Here is a 22,250-nt window from a genome sequence, read left to right as displayed (position 1 = left end):
TCAAGACGGGCTCATCCAGAACATTGGCCAGAACATGGGCAGATAAGCCCAACCGCCCACCGTCGCCTCGCCTTCAACGGTGGTCCACGTCAAACAGCTGCCAAACACGAACCGAACCCGACGAGCCCCCTCACTTCCGTCATCATTAGACACAGCTTGCTCATGCGCGTCTCCAGCCTTCCCCACGCAAACGTGCCTCGTTCTGGACTCCTCCTCCCGCCGTCATTAATGATACGAAAGCTCCGGGTTGGCTCGAAAGTTGCATCGGCAGCGACACTCGGGCACAGGGCACTCGACGTGTCTCGTGAACCACTGTCTGGCGTGGTCCAGATGAAGCACATGCTCGCACTTGAGGCAGAACGTCGGGAAGTTGGCTGCCATCCAACTCTCCGGCTCGCCGTTGAGCTCCGGCCGGTCAGATCTCGGAACGCCAACCACCTCCAGGCACACGACGCATCGCGGGAGGTGACGCCCGCAGTTGGGACAGCTGATTCCCGCATTGATGCTCGTCGCCATGAGCGGGTTCCGCGAGTCGGGTGCTCCGGGAGGTGGTCCCGCGCCAGGCCCCCCTTGCCCTGCGAGAGTCGTCTCCGCGTCACAGTAGACGCACCGAAGCGCAATCTGCCGTGACGGCGGCTTGATGGTCGGACGTCCCCCACGTTTGCTCTTCTTTGTGCTTTCAACCTCGAATTTGGTTCGTTGCAGGAATGCCTTGTGACGCTGGAGGTATGCTCTGTATGCATTGCGCCACGCCAGGCACCGGTAGTCGTCAATGTATCGCGGCGCGCATATTGACATGACCAGCGTGGCCGTCTGGAAGTCGTTGAACTTCTGGACGTACTTGGCGAAGATATCCACCAGCCTGTCCGTGATACCCGTGAGAACGATCCCTTCGACGTCTCCGGTGTCCACTGCCATCGAAACTTGTTCATGCAGCCATTTGGTGAGTTGTTCGTCGTCGAAGTTCCTGACGGCCACGTATGCGCGGTCCGACAGAGGCAGCGACTTCTGATTCGCAATGGCAAACCAGTCCCCTGTAGCAATCAGCGACGAGATTGCCCTGAGGTACGGATCCGTCTTTGACGCAACGGCTTCGTCAAAGTCCAGCTGTTCCTTGCTGAGCTTGTTGTTACTCCTGCCGATGAGTTGCAGCGCGAGCGACACGAAGAGAAGCTCTGGGTGCGTCACGCTCGCCGTCTTTAATATTCGAATCGCCTCCTGGGTTTCCCCTTTGAAGAGAGCTCGAGCCGCCGCCATGGTGTGAGCCGTTGTTGGATAGTCCTCGCCTGGGTCGTGTGTAGCCCCCCTCGCCTCGTGTGCTGCATTATCTCCCCATCCGCAAATATCCAAGCATAACTGCCTGTGAAATGGCTTCTTGGTCTGAGTACCCTCGTATTTTGGCAGTTTACGTCTCTTGCAGATGCTTCCAATCGTCTTCTCCCAAAGCGTTGTCTCGGGCATCGGCGATGCCTCAGGTAATCTCGATGATGGCTTCTGGCCTGCTCGTCGTCAGTGACAGCGTCTTCATCCACTATTGTAGATAACCCACCTAGATCATTACACCAAATTGTACAGACACCCATGTAACTCAAGTCCAAAGGGGATAACTTCATGCCCCCGTCCTGGGCAGCGTCCTCCGCGTCTGGTCATCGTTAGCTTTGAAGCATCAGGGGGACGCAACGACCTACCTGCAATCCAATCCCACATGTATCGCAGCCAGGGGTCATCGGAAACCACTGCCCGATTGACATTGCAGTCAAATAAGTACTTCTCCTTTGCGCGCAAAAGCATGACATGGTCTAGCAGACACTGCGACTCGGTAGATAGGTTTTGGGCTTTGAGGGTCAGAGAAAGTAGCGATTCATGCATGTGGCGGCAAGACACAGGCCCGTCGTAATGGAGAGACAGCTGAGCCAGGGAGCTTATCGACTCTTCCAGATTCGAGCACTCTGCACCGTTTGTTTCCAACTCTTTCGCCTTCTCTTTCAAATCAGAGCGCAACGCGCGCATCCTTTCCGCCACAGTCCTGGACTTGTCAAGAGCAGACGGAGACCGTTCGTTGTTTCCTATCAACCTACTGTTGAGGTCTGCCGCAGAAAATCTGGCCTGTAGCGTCTTGTCGACAATAGTCTGGACATCGACTTTGTCTGGTCCAAAAATAGCTATATCTGAGAGGGCCTCTTCGACGAATAACGGTCCTAGCATGTCGGAGGATTGTGATGGCTCAAACTCCATGATGTTATGATACGGACCGCTCTCTGTACCACATCAGCAAGATGTTTTCCGTATGATTAGGGAACGTACCTTCAAGGCCGCGATGAGGCGGCTGCCATGGCGTTAGCTTATACAAGTAGTCGGACGTATATGATGGTTGCTCAAGAATCTCAAACGTTCCGTTGGCGCGCAAGACAACCAATCGAGGTTGTAGTACAGCTGAGTCCAGAGTGACCCAATCGAACGAGACGATCCGGTCGTTCTTCTTCCCGCTATCACCATACTGGACATCCATGTCGTAAGACTTGTGAACCTCCAAAAGCTCCGGGCTTCCCTCGAGAGACATGTCGGGAGGTGTTAGCTCCTTGTTTGTCTTCAAGACCTTCAACTGCCCAGTGCGCGACAACACAGCCAAAAGACCGCGGTGGTCTCTACAGTAGCGCAAAGAGCGGACGATCGAGTGCTTGCTTTCGCTCAGTGACGGGTCATCGTCAGAGTCGACGACCCTGTCAAGCCTGAGTGCACCACCCCATGGAAGCTCGTCCTCATCCACTGCGCCAAGATACGAGTGAGAAGCAACCGGGCGGGATGTTGCTCGACGGTCCCAGATCATGATGCCCGGCTGGTCAAGCGCTGACGAAGCAAAGTAGTTTTGATCAGCGTAGTCTATTGCCAAATTGTTATTGCATTTGGTCTGAAACGTGACGACACCAATGTTCGGTTCTATAGACGATGTTAGCAATGACCTATGGCATTTGAGATCCAACATCTCACCTCGCAGATCGTGGATGCGTAATCCTTGAGCCTTTATTCCAACAACCAATGTCTTTGGGTTGTCCTCAAAGAACTTGACACTCGACACAGAGACACTAGGCTCCAACCTGTACGCAGGATCCGTAAAAGAGTGCATATCCTTGGAGAATCCCTTGGCAGACTTGTCCATCGACGACAGGCGGTTGACGTCCCATATGTGTAGGCACTGATCCATACGCACACGATCCAAACCGACCGCAAGCAAACCCTCGGTATTAAACGCAACCGCCTGACACGTTCTTGTCATTTTAAGGCCCAACTCGATGTAGGCGTTGGAGTTGTCGTCCATCCTCAGCAGGTTGACCACACCCGTCTGAGTTCCCACAGCCAGCAGGCCTGGGACCGTGGGAGACCAGTCATACGTCGTCAGGGTCGGGAAGTCATCATGCTTTGAAAGCCGTTCATAGTCGAACTTGCTCCGCTGTGCAAGGCCGTTGGGCTCGTACAGCTGGACGACGCGGTGCTGTAGGTTGATGTGGATGAAGCTGTCGTAGCCGGGGATTTGCGACCATTTGATGAGCCCAGGCTCCGGGCGGTCCATGGCGACCACGCGAGCCTGAACCTCACGGCGTGCCTGTCACGGATCGCGTTTGTCTTCGCCCCAATCCAGCCACCGATGTGTACTGCGTATTCCCACGACCCACAAGGCAGTTGGCAGGCTAATGAGGTGGGATGAGATGTCGTGAGTGAGACCGATGAGTGTCGTTGTTGACAGATTCTTATTATCGCGGAGAGATTATGCAACCGCTGCAAGCTATTATGGTCGAAGATGCGTGGTTCAATTCCTTCTGTCGCAAAGTTGAAGCCGCTGTGAGTGTGTATATGTGAACTCACTGAGCTTGGGCTACAGCTTCATTGAGCAGTTGTGATTGGGACCTGTCATTGGTCCGAGCGGCTCATTATCACGCTAGTCCCAAACGGTGCTGATAAGAAGTGCCGGGTGGGGTCGGCAACGTCCAGTCCTCGATAACGATCCAAATTTTTGAACCAAAGAGACATGCCCCGAAGCCATCACCGCGCATTCTTCTATCCCAGCCCAAGTCACGCAACAGCCTACCCACCGTGTCGCAACAACAACCATGGGCACGAAACGCTCACACTCCGAAGTCTCGGACGTCGCAATGGACGACGCTCCTCGCGACGGCTCCCCAGTCTCAGACCACAACGACGGAGAGCACGACTCGAAACGCTCCAGAACCGGTCCCGGCGCCACCAAGAAGAAGCACAAGGCCAAGGAGGGCACGCCGGCATGGAACAGAACGCGCGCACGCACAATCAGGAGACTGCTGCAAAGCGGCAAGGAGCTGCCCGCTACGGTGCGGAACGATCTGGAGCAGGAGCTGGAGGCGCTGTCCGAGAAGGTGGATGAGCGCGACTTCAAGAAGAGGAGGAGCAACATGATTCAAAAGTACCACATGGTCAGGTTCTTCGGTAGGTGTCTCTTTTCCGCATCTGTTTTTTGGGCAAACTTTTGACTCGTGTTGTGATCAGAGCGGAAAAAGGCAGAACGGCTCCTCAAGCAACTCCGCAAGAAAATCACCCAGTCGACCGACGCAGACGAGAAGAAGCGCCTCGAGGCTGAAGCCCACGTGGCCGAAGTAGACGTCGCCTATGCCCGCTTCTTCCCCCTGATGGAGCGGTACGAGAGTTTATACCCGAACAAGGACAAGAGCCAGGATGCCCCCAAAGACGACGAGGCGAAGGAAGAGAAAACGGACGACAAGTCCTTCAAGCAGCCCAAGGCCCTCCGCGCCCTGCACGCCGAGCGCCCCAAGATGTGGGCGACGATTGAAAAGGTCCTTCCCGAGGGCGAGGCGGCACTATACAGGTTACGCGACCGCAAGTCGCCGACGGATACCGGAGCCGCGCCAAAGAAGCCTGCGAAGAAAAACTTCTCGGCGGCCAACAAGACGAAGCCCAGTTTCCCTGCAGAGAACCATCACCACCACCACAAGGATCGCGCAGTGAACTGGAAGGACGGCGGCAAGGCGAGGAAGTGGCAGGCTCCTGTGCAGCAAGAAGAGGAGGAAGACGACGGCACGGGCTTCTTCGAGTAAAATAGGGAAATGGTCATGGTGTTGAGCGTTTACGGTCGTAATTTGTATACCCCCTAAAAGTGTATGGGATAGCGGTAAATACAGCCAAAGAAGTGCATATATCATCTGCAGCATCTGTTCGTCGCAGGGCCATGCTTGCCCGCTACAGACGCAGCCAATCGGCTGAGAATCGTCCAACATCGACCTGTTGCCGATCCTCTTTCATCCCAACCTCAATGAACTCAAAATAACAAGAGTAGACGTGAACAACGCGAAACCTTCTCCCGCGACGACGAATGACTTTTCAATGATTACTCTTGTCTTCTAGGTATCCAGCGACCGCAGGCGGGTGCAATAAGCAGTCGCAAGGTGTATGTGGCCCTGCCGGCCTCCAGCAGGAATTCCCGAACCTCTGCCACAAAGCAAGAGCACATACACATCTCACGGTGCCGCCCCCCACCCGATTCACATCTCATTTCCACCGCATCAAACCTCTCACTTCTCCTGGCAAACAAAACATCAAGACGCGGCGCACCTCCCGTCCATTTACGCGCAGCCTCCAAAATCCCATTCTCGGCGACAATCCAGACCCAGCGTCCATGCCGTCGGCATAGCACCAACCCCTCCCTGGCCACCAATCTGCCCCTCACTCATCAACATCCCACAATGTCAAACTCAACACCAACCACGGCGCCGGTGCCGCGCGTGGACTGGGCAGCCCTCAAATCCTGGATCGCCCAAAAGGAGGCCTTCGAGTCGCAACACGGCCAGCCAGCTCCCATCTCAGACGAAGAAGCCAACGCCATAGCAGTCATCCTCCGGCCCCCGCCTCGCGCGGAGCCAACCCTCGGCGGCCAGAACTGGATCGGCGCGCTCAACCGTATGTTCTCCCCCCTCGCAAAAATCTCCGTTTAACTCACTAAAAAATCTCAGACTGGCTTCAATGCCGCTCCCAAAAGGCGACATTCTCAGACGAAGCCCGTCAGGACCCGCGTCTTGGTAAGGCTCCCGAGCTCCGCTGGGCCTGCTTCGTCTCCTTCGACGCCACGAACGACAAGTTCCCCCGTCCAGGCCACGGCATAGACCCGGCCACGCCCAACGCCAAAAGTCCAGACTTCACGCGCAAGCAGGACGCGAAACAGTTCGCGGCAAAGTGCGCATGCGAGTGGCTCATCAGCAACGGCCAGATGCTCCCCAGCGGCGAGCTGCCCAAGTTTCCTGCACCCTTCGGACCCGCCGCCGCCCCTCGGACGTCTCTCCCGCCCGCTCCCGCCGTCCTTCACGTCCCCGCGCCGGCCACCGCGTCTGTCCCGGCAAAGAGGGCCCCGTCGAGCTCACCCCCGATGTCCATCACGGACATCCCGCGCGTGAAGCAAGAGCCCCTCCCGTCGCGATCCTCCCCATCGCCAAAACCGAACAAGTCGCCGGCTCCAAAACAAAAAGCAGCAAAAGCGTCCCGTACCACATCCCCTCCCAAGCCGTCCTCCCCCACGACCGCCGCCGGTGTGAAATCCAACCCGAGTTCCGCTTCGTCCTCCGCCCCAGGCACGCCCGCCGGCGCGCCCATATCCGAGCTCCCACTGACGAAGCAGGTAGAGAAGCTCGCCTCACGCCTCAACCTGCCGGTCCCCCGCTACATTCTGACCGAAGACCCCGAGCTGGGCGATTTCTGGAACGGCAGGGCCGAGTTTGACAATAACCCGCTCATCCCCGAAGACCTGGGCTCCGTGAGCAAGATCTACACCAAGAGAGCCGCGAGGGAGAAGATGGCGCAGGGGATTCTGGAGTGGATGTTGGCCAAGCAAGACCAGAGGGAGCGTAAGAGGAAGGCTATGCTTGGGGAGTAAGTTGAGGAGCTCACACTGAGGGAGGAGAAGTCAGTATATACTCTAGGAGTTTATCAGGATATCACAACGAGTCGAACGACTTATCATCAAGGAGCAACATGCCTCAAACGCAACGATGAAATGCCATCATTGATATGCCTGCTGTCAACGTTTTGTTCTCGCAGAGTGAGCCCTCGCAGTCTAGCGCATCTTTCATCTTCTCATAACCCATTCATCATCAACCGCATCACGACCTCCCACCCCGTCCCCTCCCACCCCGTCCGCCCCTACCCCCCTTCCCCGGCGGCGCCCTCATCTTCAACCCTTCAGGCAACCCCGCAACCCTCTGCCCATCCCTCCACAGCGTCCCAACAACCGCCTCATCTCTTCCCCTAACCTCCTTGAACAACCTGCACGGCACAAACCCCTCCTCGTTCCCCTCCGTCAACACGACCCCGTTCTCGCTCACCCACCACTTCATCCCCTCCGCCAGCGCCGCCTCCACGTCCACATACACAAGCACCTCCGCGTCCCGCCTCATCCCGGACACCACCCCCTTCTCGTCCGTCGGCAGGCCCGTCGCGAAGTGCACGTGGTTCCGCCCCATCCGCCGCAGCCCGCCCGACTCCTCAATCTGCCGCCAGAACGCAAAGTACGTCCCGTGCACGACCACCTCCGGAATACTCTCCGCCGTGATGGGCGTCAGCAGCGCCGCCGAGTCAAGCTTGATGCTGTGCCCCTGGTTCGCGCGGATAAGCCAGTGTGCCGGGTCCGTCGAGCCCTCGTCCAGCGCCGGGTTCGTCGCCTCGTTCGGCTTGAGCGCGAAGCGCTGCTTGTCCGACGTCGAGACCGCCGCCTTGATGTCCTCGAACGTGACCTTTAAAGAATTGACGGGGCCGTAGGCGAGCTTCATGCACCCTGCGTCAGCGTCTCCCTGAATTTTCACCTGCCTCCGTCAAAATGCACTCACCACCTTGTCCAAGGGAGCCCAGCCGCCCTCCTCGAGCTTGATACCCGCGTTCTCCGCCTGGTGCCGCAGGAGCTTGGAAAGGGCCTTGGACACGAGGACCTCTCTGTTCTGTCCGCCGCCGCCGCCGCCTCCTCCACGGCCGCCCTTACGTCCTCCCCTGCGGCTCTGCTGTGCCCTGTCTTCAACCGCGGCCGCGGCCGTCTCGTCAAATCCGTCAGCCATGTTTCCAAGCCCTTGCCTTGGTGAAGCGGTTGCTGGTTTGGGTGTAATTCGTTGGTGAGTGTGAGCGGGCGCAAACGCCGTTGCCGTCTCCCGTCGCCGCCTTGTTTGGGTGGCGAAATGCTCAGAAAAGAAAACTCGGGGCGCTACTGTGGTGCGTCTCAAGGACAACGGATTGGTCTTCTTGAGAAAATTCGAGATCAGACTTTTCATGGAGATTTACCCAGATATACTGTAAGACCAGGGTGTAACGTTGAGATGAAGTCGGAAGAGGAGGGGTGCGGTTCAGAGGCCCGCTGAAAAAACTCATCGGGCAGTGACTGACACTGACTGGCTCAACCCTCCTGCCTGGCTCACTTCAAGCCTCACCCGTCGCCGGTGACTCAAAACAACCAACCAACACGAGTTCGGAGAATAAAAAAGCCAATAGTTCATTTTCCTTCGTCGCACGGATCCAAGTTGAGATGTTGAAATCTGGAGACAAAGCGCATCTGACATGTACCTCTCACAATGCAACCGACAGCGGCTCGTCGCGGTTAACAGAACTCAATTGACAAGCATATCCGAGTCTCACGACTCGACATTGCTGGAAGAATAACAAGACATACATTAACTTTTAGCTGCTCTACCCCTTCCCAAAACACCTGACTCGGAATGATATCAACGTCTGCCTAGGTCAAAACGCCAGCCAGAGTCACAAATCAAGAGACTGTTTTTGACCAATGCCGGAGCCTTGAGGCTCCCATCCATAACGTTTTGTTTCCCGTATGGGTTGCTCGATATACAAATGCTCCGACCTTCCCAAGAAGTCGGCAAGTCCAACAACAATCGACCGGCCGTCTGTCGTGGTTGTCATACAAGTACAAAGTGACGATTGCCGAGCCCATGCGGTATAACCTATGCCAAACAAGACTGACGCCAGCTTAAAACAAAAAGATCTAATGGTACATTCATCCATCCATGTGGGTGTCATTCGTCAAGCGTTATCGATAGCTGCCCGCCTGAGCAGCAGTCGATGTATTCGTAATCGTGCTGTCGCGGTTGGTTCTGCGGTTGATGCTGCTTGCCCTGTTCAACAAGGACGTGTGGCTGAGTGAAAAATGACGCGGTTGCGGGATAGTCGGCTGTGCGCGCTCTTCAGGCTTCTCAGCTGAGCTAGGGACCTCCCGTTCTGGAGTTCTCTCCAGATAGCGACGTGTGGCGAGAGATGGCGTAGAGGGTGCGACCAGGCGGGAGGTGATGGCGGATGCGCCGAAACGCCGGCGGGGGAGAGCGGAGGAGGCAGGCGACGACACTTCGTTTGCTGCCGTGTTGGGGTGGTAGGTGTGGGATACGGATCGGCCGGGTGTTTGGAGTTCGGTGTTTGCCCGTGACGGGGCGCGGAAGCGCGGCGATTCATCGTCATCATGGTTCTCGCCAATCGTTCCTCGGCGTGTACGGAGAAGCGACGTCTGGCGGCCGCTTTCCTGGCGAGGTTCTTGGCGGACAAGCGCACGCGAGTCCTCGGGCTCTTCGGTGCCGGCACGTCTCGTCCTCAGCAGCAGCGAAGACCGTCGTCCATCTTCGGGTTCCTCTGACGCGCCCCGACGAGCTCGGCCAATGAACAAGGACGATTTGCGGTGCGCGGTCTTCTCTCCCGGCGTGGAGGGAATAGTGCCAGGCGGCAGGGCAAACCTTGGGCTCTGAAGAGCACTGGTGTTGAGCATTGTGTTGCGTCTTTCCTCGTACTTGGATAAAGCCCTAGGACTGGTGATAACCGCACTGGGTTTCGGCAAGGTCTGCTGCTCTGGTACGGTTGGACGCTGTTGGGCAGTCGCTCCTGACGCCGCAGAAGATCCGGTTCCCCCCGTGAACGATTTATCAATAGCTGGTGTAGAAGGAGTCGTCGTCTCCTTGGGTGTCGGTACCGTCAGTTGGAGGGTCTTCTCACGCGCGCTTTCCTCGCTCAAGGCCAGGACGAGCTCCGTCAAACTCCGGCAGATACTATCCGCCTTGCGTCGCAGTTGGCGATCCGTCAAGTTGGTACCCACGCCGATCGTGCTGGCTCCACTGGAAATAGGTCCAGGCTGGCCTGCCGTACCCATCATATTGGCGAGCGCCAGTGCTTCAGTGGCAGCCGTTTCGAGCGCTCGTGCTACCTCATCGCTGAGGAATGGCTTCGACTTGTTAACAGCAGAGAGCAAAATTGGCTGGTGGGCCTCGCGCTGCGATGATGTAATGCTAATAGCGTCCGATTTGGGGTGGTTGCTGCCGGACGTTCTCTTGGGCGACGTGGACATCGTGGTGTTGGTAGCGGTGGGGGGTCGCTCGTCGGAAGCACGCGACATCGCAGCACCTGAAGTCTTTGGCAACTTGCCCGTCAATTCCAACCGGTGAATTCTCGACTTGAGATCGTCCAGCTCATCCCATACTGTCGAAGGTGCGGTTGTAGATGCGGTCGCCGTCGACTCGGTTCCCTCCACTCCGTTTGCAGCCTCTTGCTGGTGGGTTCCCGTACGCGGTGTCTCCATCTTCGGCACTAATGGCGATGAGTTGTACGTGCGTGCCTGGCCAAAGGACAAGTTGGACTGCCTGTATGCGGAACTGCGAGCAGCATATCCTGCGTTGCTGTCGGTCAAGGAAGGCCGCCTGCGCGCGTATTGTGAGGGCGAGTACGGTGATGATTCCGGTGTGTCCACACCCTGGAAGGTGAATGAGCGAGGTGTGTTGGCGGCGGAGACGGTTGAGCGCGTGGCAGAGTGGAAGGTCTTGGAGCGACCCAAGTCCTCGGCCGGGTGCACTGATGAGGGGCGGTCTCGAGTCAATCCGGGGCGGTACGCCAGCGCGCGAGCCATGGGTTCTGCGGCGCTCTCGTCTTCTGATTGCTGTCGTGCGCGCTTCTTTGATGTCTCTTGCTGGTCAGAGAGACGACGGCTGATTTGAGGCGGGGAGGTTGGGTGATAAGACAATGGGACGGCTGCCGAGAGTGGCCGGCGATGGGAGAATCTAGTGACACGGGCCTGTTTGTCATTGTCAGTCAGGTCACGGTTGTCCATGGTAAAACTCTATGCTCGCACGCAGAACGCCACGGCAAGCGTCGCCGGAACCTGAGTGAAATGAAGTGGCGCTAACGACGGTGACTAGGCGATTCAGATGGGGTAGGCTTTGGCAAAGCGGGCAAAGGTAGTGAGAGCGGGATGATCAACCAAAAATATGGAGAGACGGGTTGATAACACAGCGAACAGACATGTCCATCAGAGGGCACGGGCGTCCGACTGGCGCTAAAGGGGATCCCGAAACAACAACGCAGACATGGAGAGGACCAAAACTTACTATGGCACTTGACTCTTCGGCTGGCGCAACATCACCCGAGCCGCGACGTGTTGGCTCCTGTCTCGCGATTTTCATAAAGACGTCACCGGTCGTGTCGTCGGCATCGGCCTGGCTAGCTGAGTGCGGTGGTGTCATTCTGCGGAAGTCATCGTCGATTCTGCCCTCGAGGGCGCGCAAAGTTCGGTCGCGTTGGTTCGAGTCGGCGAATTCGTCGCCAAAGTCGAAGGAGCGCATGGTGGAAGTGCTGCTGTCGAGTCCCAGACTCCGACGAGACCCTGATGATCGAAAGGAGCGGATGGGAGCGACGCGAACGGAAGTGGTGGAAGTACTGTTGGAGGGGGCTTTGAAGGAGACGGGTGGTCGCGACGTTACGGATTGGCGTCGCTCATCTGTCGGGCTCGTTTGCTGCAATGTTTTGGGGAGCAGCAATTCGCGCTGGCCGTGGGACCTGTCTTTTGTTTGTCCGTCGGCAGGAGAAAGCACCTCGTCGCTTGCGTCGGAGGGATGCGGGTGATGGGTGTCTAATGGCGATATCGCTGTATCGGTAACATTTGACTCGCGAGATCGAGAAGTAACCGTCCTGCGGATGTGCAACCTAGTAGGGCCAGAAGTCTTTGACTCTGCGACGCCGACGTTTGAAGCCTGGACGATGACGGGACCGTCGGGAAACGATGCAGGGCGCCGAGGGGAGATGGCTGGGGATGCGGGAGTGGAATGCGAGGCGGTCTGAAATGTTGATGCTCGCAGTCGCGGACTCAATTTTGGCGGCGGTTCGGGCAACTCGTCGATGGGGCTCGAAATTCTAGGTGAAAGTTGGCGGTAAGAAGGGCGACGATCGTGGACAAGTCGCAGTGAGGTCGGACGGGTGTTTTGGCGAGGGCTGGTGGTGGTGTCGGGCGAGTTGTGGTTGAGGTGTGGCTGCTCTGACGTTGTTGTTACGGTTGTCGGGGTTGTTGTGGTGGTGGTGGTCGCGGTTGCGGTTGTGGTTGGGTTGGCGCTGGCAGTGTCAATGGCAGTGGCAGCAGTGAGGCCGATGCCAATGTCAGTTACGGTAGCAGTGTCAGTAACCGTGGCAGTGGCGGAGTGGTTTTCGTCGGTAGCCGATTTAGGCGACACAGGCGAGGGCGGGATGTGCTGCAGTAGTGAGGGGAGCACCAGGCGTGGGGATTGGTTCTTGAAATCGGCGAATCGAAAGGCCGGTAGCTTGGAGGAATTGTGGCTCTGGCGATGCGCGTGGTAGGGCAGGTTGTTGTTGGGGTTGGGCGACTCGGCCGGGGAGTTTGTCGTGTCTGAAAGAGAATGGAAGACAATGCTCTGCGAAGACAGCGAGGAAGAAGGGGATGCGGACGCGGACGCGCATGCGGATGCTGAAGCAGAAGAAGACAATGTGGGATTCAATGTCGGGGCCTGGCCCGCAGCTTCGAAACCAGCCGTAGCCATGTTCGCGTCGCTGGGAGTCCGCTTTCGTTCGCTTCTGGGTGCTGCTGCTGCGCGTCTTACCAGGGCTTGTGGTTTTTTTTTTTTTTCTTTTTTTTTTTTTTTTGCCTTCCCTTCCTGGTCGTCTCTTTTTTCCTAGGTTTGCGCGCGCTGGCTGTGCTGTGTGCTGTGCTTTGCTTTGCTGGGTGTGCTGGCAAGGTCCTCTCTCTCTCTGCAAGCCTGCAGGGCACCTCAAGGTGCTGGGTTGCCGGGTGCTGTGCTGGGGGTGACCCTTTTCGCTGTCTGTCTCTGACCAACCCCAGTTCACCACCTACTGTCGAGGCCTGTAGAAGTGGACGGGAATCCACCCGGCGAAAGCTAGGTCAATTTCTGGCTCGACGGTCGCTGAGTGGTGCGTGCGTTTGCGCCTGTTCCGTCCCGTCGCTGATAACACCGTTATCGTTATTATTTTTCCAGCCAGGGTTGTTGCTTTTTTCTTTTCTTTTCTGAATCCTGGGATGAGGTGCTGTCGATTTATGATTCGGGCTATCGTTTCTTTTGTTTCCGAGGGAAAACAGACAACTGAGTCTCCCGGATCTCGCAACGGTCTCGCTCGGATCCTTTCTTGTTGCAGGCCTCCCGTTTTCTCTCCTGAGTGCTGCAGAGTCCGCGACTGTTGTGAGTCGATGCTTTCGTGAATTAGGAATTAGCAATTGTGTGAGACACGGTTCGTCCGTCTGGGTTGTCCATGAAGAGAGTCGCCGGCAAGTCTGTATGTGCGTGTGTGACCGTTCGTCTGGTCCTAGGAAGGGGATTCGCTGGCCGTCCTGTATATTCGGGTGAGGCGTATGGTGTGTGCGGCAGAGTGCGGTGTTGGTGTTGGTGTGTGCGTGTGTGTTGGGTATTAGTGACACAAGGTCTTTGGTAGTAATCGTGGCTGCAGGTCGGCGGGATGCGGACGTATAAGAAGTCGTGGGAGGTCGAATCGAAGAATTCCAAGGAGGGGACGAGGACGCCGGCGCTCTAGGTGTAAAGTGTACGGTGGATGCGAGAGAGAGATGGAAGTAATGGAGGAGGAGAAAGAGTGGGAGGAAACGGAAGAGGCAGAGAGCGTGCGGGAGCGTTTGATTAGTATTAGAAATGAGAAGGAGTGTGTCGTCAACAAATGCGGGAGAGAGCGAGGGGGGCGCGAGCAACAGAAGACTTCCTCGTCGGGTGAGGTGTGTGTCTGATCTGAAGTGCCTCAAAAGGTAAAGTCTGGTCCAACCAGTCGATCGGATCCAGCTTGAAGAAAAGAGAGTCGCAGTCGACTTGGGGCAAGACAAGACGGCACTGGACGGGAAGGGGCAGGATGGGACAGAGCTAAAAAGTAAATGCAAAAGCAAAAGACGAAAGTATCCATCGATGGATGGATGGAGGATGGGATTCGCGAGCGAGTGTGTGGTGTGTCCTCAGGACCTCAGGTCTTTCTTCGGGACCTCAGGACTCAGGAGTCAGTCAGGATTTGCACTCGTCGGCCACCGCAATTGCCTTTCTTTCCATGCCTGTTGGGAAGAAACGGAGCTCTTTCTCTCGTTGCTGCCGCATACTGGAGCTCTGCTGGAGCTTCCATGTCTCCCGCATGTCATGACAAGCCTTACTTGGGTACCAGGTAGTAAGTAAGGCAGCTTGGCCCTTTTTCCAGACATGTCTTTCTCATCACCACTTACACCCGATGGATGCTTCCCATCACCACCGTCGTCTGACGACACTCCCCTCATCTCAAACAGTTCACGGCTCTGCTTCTGCCTTCCACACGAGGACTCTTCCACCGCGTGCATGTATCCGCAAGGACACCATCACCATCCCAGTCCTATTCTCCTCTCCTGCACCGCTGCTGTACATGCAAGCCGCACGGCACATTTCACATTTCACCATCACATCACTGCTTCCTGGTCAAGCCCTGGCTCCTCGCCGCCGCCCATGTGGTCCAGCAGTGGCTCTAGCCAGACCCATCCAGCCAGCTAGAGCTGCCCAAGCATCATTGACACCCACAAACGAACCACAGCGGACCACCCGTTGAACGCCAATAAATGCGTCGTGGATACCTACTGCGTAGGTGCTGCGGGCCGTAGGCGCGCCTGCCACCGTGACCGACCGCAAACATCCAATCTTGAACAGCGCTCGTCATTGACTGGAGCCCCGGATCCCAGAGGCCCAACCTCAGTATCCCCTACCAGCAGCACACCGCCTTCGCTCTGCCCTATCAAAGACCATCTCGCTTCTCTGCTTTTACGCATCCCGAGCCATATCAGATGGCTCTTTCCACCATTCACTGATACCCAAATCCTTCAGGCCACCATCGAGATTGTTCTCATGAGCAACAACAACAACATTGGCTCCCGCCAGATGTCGCGCCGCCCCGGAGCTATCCAGTCAGCTCTTGCAGCAGTTAGCAGCAGCAGCAGCAAGAAAGCTTGCCTTGGGCTTCGTCTTCGTCTACTTCCTCCAGACAGCACCGGAGTCTCCACCGTCCAGAAAGCAAAAAGGCCACTGGCCAGGCGGTTTGGTGGGGAATCTGCAGGGAAGTCCAGCACCTTAATCTGGACAAATGAGCTGCGAGGCCAGGGATGCACGGCTCTCGGGCAATACGCCTTCAGGGGTCCTACGAACCATTTGCAGCTAGACGACTCGAGGAGGCTGGTTGGTCCAGCAGGAATAGGGGATGGCCTTGCCTACAAGTCCAGAGCCAAACGCCGCCTTCGCCCAAACCACCGCCGTTAGTCGCCTTAGTCTCGCCCCGGATCCAGCTCCTAGGGGACACCAACGAGGTCACAGGCCTCGCACGCGTGCCTGTCTCAAACATGGAACATCGTTGCCGCGGGAGGCTTCTTGCACGAACACCACAAACATGACGACTCACTTCAACTCACAAGTCAACAGCCAACGACTACCACATCGAGACGCAGAAAGCAACGGCACACACATACGTCGTCCAGACCTTGTCGACGAGACGCTTTGCCGCTTCCATTGGCGCAAATTTGCACAAATAGGGGCTGGGCTGGGAACAGTACAATACGGCGGCGATCCTCGACCTCGACTCGCATCCGCCCCGGCCTCAAATCCACGCAGAGACTTCAGATGTGATATTATCGCTCCATCCACGGACGGGTCCCTCTCGTCTCCCACATAGCAGCCCGCTTCCCCTATACTTAGTACGCCGTCGCCGTTGAGTCGGTGCGCTTGCTCACGTCGTGGGGGCCGGCCGTAAGCAGCCTACCAATCGGCTGACAGCTGCCTGCCAAACTGCTCGTGTCCAGCGTGAGCCCGGTGCCAGCTAATAAACCGTCCGGCTGCTGTACGAATGACGGGACGAGGCTCGAGCTCGTCTCCTCAGAATCCACCCTTGCCGTTGCTGGGACTCGAGTCCCAATTCTGCAGCTTTCAGCAACCTGAAGTTGATAGTGGACCGACCACCTTGCTCAGGATGGTGCAGCCTGACATTGTGGAATGCAGCCCCCCATAAATGCACTTGCAAGGGATCTGCAGGTCATCGTGAGATTTCTAGATTTCCGGCATGCAAGACAGCTAAGACAACCACCTCTCTGTTATCCACGACGCCGCTTTCACTCAGAACGCCTTTCCAGTTGTTTCCCTCAACTGAGAATCGAAGCGTTGTCAACTTCCCTGCCGATATCCTCGCTTTCATTATGGGATGGAGCCACTAGTTGTGCCGATCGCCCTCAAACTGGGGGCTCAAAAGACTAGGATCGTTCAGCAAAACATCGCTGGCAACGGCGCAAAATCCCCCGGTCAGATACGGCGCGAGCGGCAAACCCACGACACCCACAGAAACATCAAACAAATACGCCTCTATCTCCAAGTCTCGAAAGTAAGTTGAGCGAAACGCTAGAAAACTGTTCTAGATCCCCTCTGTGCTGCAACTTGCGACCTCAACGTTACTAGTTAGCCAACCACACCAAACACAAGTTCTTGCTCGTGCGACACTTGGCCGAAGTGTGTCGTTGCTTTACCTAGATACTTCTACCTTTGAATGCTATCTTATGTGGGTGACACCGGAGTCATTATCCAACAAGCAGCATCGAATGGCTCCTCAAGTTCATAGCGCCAGGGATGACAGCGGCAAGCGTAGCCAGCCTTCTTTCTGTGCGCGCTCCTCCTCCCGAGTCCGTAGGATTTCCCCGGCAGGGATCGCGGGGACCTGGCACGTCCCGAGTGCGCCCTACTCATTGCTTGAGTCTCTGTTGCTGTCGTCTCCAAGACAAAGGCAATCACCGTCTCCACGCAGAGATCTACATCTGCGACAGTGATCAGATGGCGCGAAAGCAATCGTGTCGATGGCTCGGGCTATTTTCCGCACTAACAAGTCAAGATGGTCTTCTACCCCTTTCTCATGCTTCATGGTGCAACTTCATCATCTCGGGCAAAACACATGGCGCACGGATGATTTCATCTTCCGTAGCTCCCGAGGATCGCTCCAGGAAGAACACGGTTTTGGTCTTTCAGCGCACCCTGCTCCTTCGGTCTCTGGGCATATCAAACTTCTGACGAAAGTACACGACAGACGGGATGTGGAGTCGGCCGGTTGACCACAATCCCAATTCCCTCATCTGATCAGGGGCTACTGCAACCGCACGGCCTTGGAATCCTGACTGAGCTGCCTCAGCTCATTCTCAGTCAGCAACTGGATTGCCTGTTTGGCATTCCTTCAGCCACACTTGGTGGCCCTGTGATACATTCTGGTCAAGGGTTGTTGGGGCCATGTCGCAACGATCTGGGTCGGCTGTCAGGTCAGTTGGAGACCGGGACTTCAATGAGCACGCAATGGCCCAAACAAGGTATCGAGTCCATCGGCAACGTTTCCGAGAAACAGAGCCCCCATCTATATCGCTACCAATATACGTCAAGCCAGTCTTTTCCGCGTACCGGAAAGAGCCTTTCTCTGGCTGACGTCCGCAAACTATCGACAGTCAAAACGAAACATTCTCAGGGTCTCGGTTGACTTGGTCGCAATTCCGAATCGCCGTTTACTGGTCGCACGGTTCGGACGAACACAAGACGGGCCTCTTGTAGCCGTCGGTTCGCGTCATTCCACAACAACCCGGCCAGATAAATCCTGTTTCCGTCAAGCGTACCCAGGCTCTGCTCGGGCTCACGATGCCCGCCTTGGACGAGCAGGCGCGCCGATAGTCCCAACGCCCCAGCAAGGCATCTCATTGTCCGAGGGCATTAAGAATCGTCATGTTTCGGTGACGAAAATAGATTGTGACACCCTCACGCAACTTCTCGGTTGCCCTATTCGGAAAAGGGAGCCAGTCAGCGAGCTGTCACGAGCGTCGAGTAACATCTGAAGTAAGTTCAGTCGGAAGCTTTGTTCTGGAACTTATCCGGGTATCACATCAGACTGCGTGGGTTCCCGGCCGTTAATCGCCCCGTGATGCCTCCGGCCAACCTTATTAACCCAACGGCTGTCGGCATGCCAATAGCTCGGAAACCGATCTCTCTTGTGATCTTTGCTATCCGCTGAGATGACGCCGGAATTGGCAGACTCGTCTGGCTTCTAGCCGCCGTGGCAACCGAGACTCTCGGTCTCTGGGGCATTCCTGTGAAACATTCCTAGATTTAAGCGTAAATGGACTCGCGAGATCTGGGCGAAGTATGTCACTGCTATTCATTCCTTGGCTCTGTCGATCCGGGCGATAGGCTGGCGAGCTGAGCTTGGCAGTTTTTTTGTTTCATCGAGATGTGTCGGTCCAAGTCAGATGTCTCGGAGCAGGTCTTGTTGCACATGTGCTGCCAAGTAAGGTCGGCGGTTGCTGAGAATACCAGACTTTGCGACAACGAGCTTGGCTGTCGTGGCAACGTTGATCAGAGGCAAGCATGCTTCAAGCAGCATCTTGGCGGCTGGAAAGAAACCTTTCAGCTCGCCTCAGCTTGGGCATCATTCTATGCGGTGGTTGTTTCTTAACACGATTGTGCTTGGCAAAGTCTGGGTTGCCGAGGCACTACTCCAGATGCTCAATATCCAGACAAACGTCCCAATAAGTCCGAGTATTGATCTTCTTCCATGTGCTACATGGCCAGAAGGCGACATGCCCAGAGTGTTGATGAAATTTGCCAGCCATGATGACGTGTGGGATGTATGTTGCTCAGAATGATGGTTGTGGGGTGGAAACTATGGTTGATGATACAGCTCGCAGAGCCACACTTGCCTTGATTTCAGGAAGAGTGCTCAAGCAGCATTAGGTATAAATGGCGCAATCATTGAGCATGATCCTAATGTTCGACAATGATCATCCAATCGGGTGTGTTAGATGACTGCTAAATATTTGGGAACTGAGTGCGCTTCTGCGTGGTCACACCTCTGTCTGAGGTGTTTATGTGATGCTGAACTGCATGGAACATCACACTGATTCCTTTGTCCCGCGTCGCCGTCCTTCCATCTTCTATCTTGTAGGGTGAGTAAGCCACAGACGTGTTCAAAATTTAGGGATGGGGCAGCAGCTGAGCGTCGAGACTTGCTGTCGGCAGTGAGAGTACTGTGAATGCCTTACTATGTGATGCTTCCTCCGTCAACACCAGACATTTGGGTAAGTTCTGGGTAGCTTAGTTGGTGATACCGCCCATTATTTTATGTGTAGATTCACTGTACGCTTCCTGTATCTTGGCTGCCTTCTCCTTCCACAGAAGTCAGTGATTGTGTGCCTGGTTTCATGCGATAGCACTTAAGAGCAAACGTTCAGATTCATGGCGATACTCACGAACGTAGCTCCCGAGATTAAGTCCGTTTGAGGGCAAAATTTAGTGCTTCATAGATACAAAATGCCCCCGGAAAAGCTGTCCAAACCAACAAGCCAAGTCGAATGAGATAGGCTGCCTCCTTTGGGCTGCAGCAAAGCACGGATTATTTTTCGTTCTTTCGAGAGATCAACTTCCTGCAAGAACTTCCCAGAGCCATTCCTGTCGCTGTCTCATAAGTGTTGAGTCTTTGTAAATGTATAGAGGATTGGAACTGGTTAGTCCTTGTGGGCTTACCGCCTCGAGCCAGATCGCAATGCGAAAGTGCCCGTAGTCCCCTAAGACAACATCGTTCGCTAAGTTCAATTGTTGTTCCTCCTCGGTCTACATTCGTGGTGGTGTGTAGGAAGACGACCCCTTTTAGTACGGAGACTGCCATATGCAACGGCACTTCAACCACATCATAGGGTCGATGTCGTTTGGAGTAGGGACGTCAGCTCAGTGGTTGTGGCATAAATACAAGCCCTCATGTTGTCCCCATTGCTTTCTCTGCAACCAAAAATCCGTCGTCGCCATAGATCATCGGCTTGATGCATTCGAATATGAATAGCGCCTCGATGTGTGGATCTCGGTGGCTGAGATCGTTGGACGATGTGATAAGCCACTCGCCCAGTAGCGTGCCATCTAGAATTATCGCCGTCTTCATCATACGTAAAAATCGTAGGTTTTGCGCCACTTTTGTTCGCGTGACAGCCAAGCAGCAGACGGTAATTCGATTCCCGTAGGTTATCTGCAGTTGAACGCCTGCAAAAGATCTTGAGCCATATGATTGTTGTGTATTCCAGAGGAAACGCTTTTGGGGCGCCACTCTTCTATTTTATAAGCAGAGCCAACGTTCACTCCGCCAGGAAGGCAGATGAGAACATGATGTTACGGTCAGCTATCAAACAGTAGGGTCTGCTAATAGAAGCTGGGGATTGATACGTTCTAACAGTACACTGGGTTATGGTTATAGGTTATAGGCTGTAGTAGATTAGGTTTTTAGAGATTAAAGTGATTAGTCTTAGGCTTAATAAGTGATTTATAGTGAAAGTAAGCTAAAAATATCCTAAAGATAAATATAAAGTTAATTACTAAAGAGCTGTAGAAGTCTAACTATAAACTAGGTTAAAAGTTATACTATATATAAGTTCTAAATAATATTTTTTAACCTTATGATTATTCTAATTTTAATAAGATCTATTTTTACTAAGCATAACTTTTATATTCTTAATATATAAATCTAATCTTTTATATTATTATTATATAATTTATATTATAGTTCTTCTGTTTCTAAATAAATCCTTATCATTTTTATAATCTTATAATATAAGTATCTGATTCTAGCTACTTAACGTTTAAATAGGTTATTTAGTTATTATTCTTATTTATAGGTTATAATATTAGGTTCCCTCTCTAAAGGTCTTATTTTCAAAACTTATTATAAATAAGTTATTAGTCTTAAATAGAGATCTATTAATTATATTTTCTGATTTATTTATAATATTGATAATATATTCAATTATATTTAGAAATTAAATTAATCTAAATTAGCTTTATATTTTGCTTATAATAATATTTTCTATTACTTTAGTTTTAATAATGTTATACCTTATATTTAATATTTTCGCGCGAAATATATATATTATATAGCTAAAAACGTTAAAACTTATTAAGGTTATAAAAACCTAAAACATCCTTATAATAGTATAATAATAGTATTAAGTTATAAGTTTTTTAGGTATAATATTAATATTCTTTAGCTAATTATTTATAATAAAAAAGCTAAATAATTAGTATGAAGAATAAGAGAAAAAAGAGAAAGAAGCTAATAATACTTTATTAAATCTTTATAAAAAGTTAATATAAATTTGGGCTAAAATAGATAAAATAGCTAGTTATTTGTTATATATTTATATGATTTAAAATAAAATAAAGGAACGTTATATAGAGATGTTTTCTTAAAGTATATAAAAGCTAGAGGAGGATAATGTCCTTTTTATATTAAATATATATAAAAGTAATATAATAAAAGATCTTTAGTTTCTTAATATCAAGAATAATTTAGATTAATAAAGTTTTAATATTAACAAGAAGTTTATAAATCTTAATCTTTTAACTACTAATAACTAATTAATATCTTTAAGAGGTTTTTAGTTATATTTTAATATTTTTAATCTAATTAATAGTTTTTTTTATTTTAGCTAATCTATTTCTATTAGTAATCTAATATATCTATAAAAATAGTTAATCTATAAATAGCTTAAGGTGTTTATTAAAATAAATAGTTTAATTAATATAAATATTACTTCTTATTCCTAGTATTATTATTAATAGATTATAAGTTTTTCTATTATATTAATAATATTTTTTATTAGTTTTTATATACCATCTTTATATTTATATTTTTATATGTAATAAAATATTAATATCCTTTTAGTTCTTTAAGATAATTGATAGTTTATTTAACTTTATACTTTAGTTAATCATTTTCTATAATAATAATATTATTAATCTATAATCTATTTAAATAGCTATAATTTATACATATATATTACTATAACTATTATAATAAGTTTTAATATAGCTTTAATAATAATTTTAATTCTTTTTAATAAGCTTTCTAGCTATAGAAATAATAATGTTATACTATTTAATACTTTTAGG

At 52.7% G+C, this 22,250-nt stretch overlaps 5 protein-coding genes across 5 annotated transcripts; 2 read left to right on the top strand and 3 right to left on the bottom strand.

The window, feature by feature from the left end:
- Positions 1–225: 225 nt before the first annotated feature.
- On the bottom strand, positions 226–3,568 carry CGCA056_v006897 (putative WD repeat-containing protein; the record flags this gene model as incomplete). The annotated part of the gene is made up of 6 exons (XM_037322146.1): positions 226–1,499; positions 1,550–1,642; positions 1,689–1,835; positions 2,079–2,258; positions 2,305–2,937; positions 2,989–3,568. The coding sequence occupies 6 exons, from the start codon at positions 3,566–3,568 to the stop codon at positions 226–228; spliced, it is 2,907 nt and encodes a 968-aa protein (XP_037179356.1).
- Positions 3,569–4,106: 538 nt separating this feature from the next.
- Positions 4,107–5,084, top strand: efg1 (rRNA-processing protein efg1; the record flags this gene model as incomplete). Its single annotated transcript, XM_037322145.1, has 2 exons — positions 4,107–4,458; positions 4,519–5,084. The coding sequence occupies 2 exons, from the start codon at positions 4,107–4,109 to the stop codon at positions 5,082–5,084; spliced, it is 918 nt and encodes a 305-aa protein (XP_037179355.1).
- A 645-nt stretch (positions 5,085–5,729) lies between these two features.
- On the top strand, positions 5,730–6,910 carry CGCA056_v006895 (uncharacterized protein; the record flags this gene model as incomplete). The annotated part of the gene is made up of 2 exons (XM_037322144.1): positions 5,730–5,943; positions 5,997–6,910. 2 exons carry the CDS (start codon positions 5,730–5,732, stop codon positions 6,908–6,910), a joined length of 1,128 nt encoding a protein of 375 aa, XP_037178905.1.
- Positions 6,911–7,281: 371 nt separating this feature from the next.
- Positions 7,282–8,081, bottom strand: Trpt1 (tRNA 2'-phosphotransferase 1; the record flags this gene model as incomplete). The annotated part of the gene is made up of 3 exons (XM_037322143.1): positions 7,282–7,299; positions 7,359–7,796; positions 7,860–8,081. 3 exons carry the CDS (start codon positions 8,079–8,081, stop codon positions 7,282–7,284), a joined length of 678 nt encoding a protein of 225 aa, XP_037179782.1.
- Positions 8,082–9,061: 980 nt separating this feature from the next.
- CGCA056_v006893 (uncharacterized protein) lies at positions 9,062–12,830 on the bottom strand (the record flags this gene model as incomplete). The annotated part of the gene is made up of 2 exons (XM_037322142.1): positions 9,062–11,077; positions 11,391–12,830. 2 exons carry the CDS (start codon positions 12,828–12,830, stop codon positions 9,062–9,064), a joined length of 3,456 nt encoding a protein of 1,151 aa, XP_037179358.1.
- Between the last annotated feature and the right edge of the window lie 9,420 nt (positions 12,831–22,250).

Source organism: Colletotrichum aenigma (genome assembly GCF_013390185.1).
Source record: "Colletotrichum aenigma strain Cg56 chromosome Unknown KSG_Cg56_contig04, whole genome shotgun sequence".
NCBI classification, from domain to species: Eukaryota; Fungi; Ascomycota; class Sordariomycetes; order Glomerellales; family Glomerellaceae; genus Colletotrichum; species Colletotrichum aenigma.
Note: the sequence above shows the minus strand (reverse complement) of the source record. Positions and strands in the feature narration are given on the sequence as shown.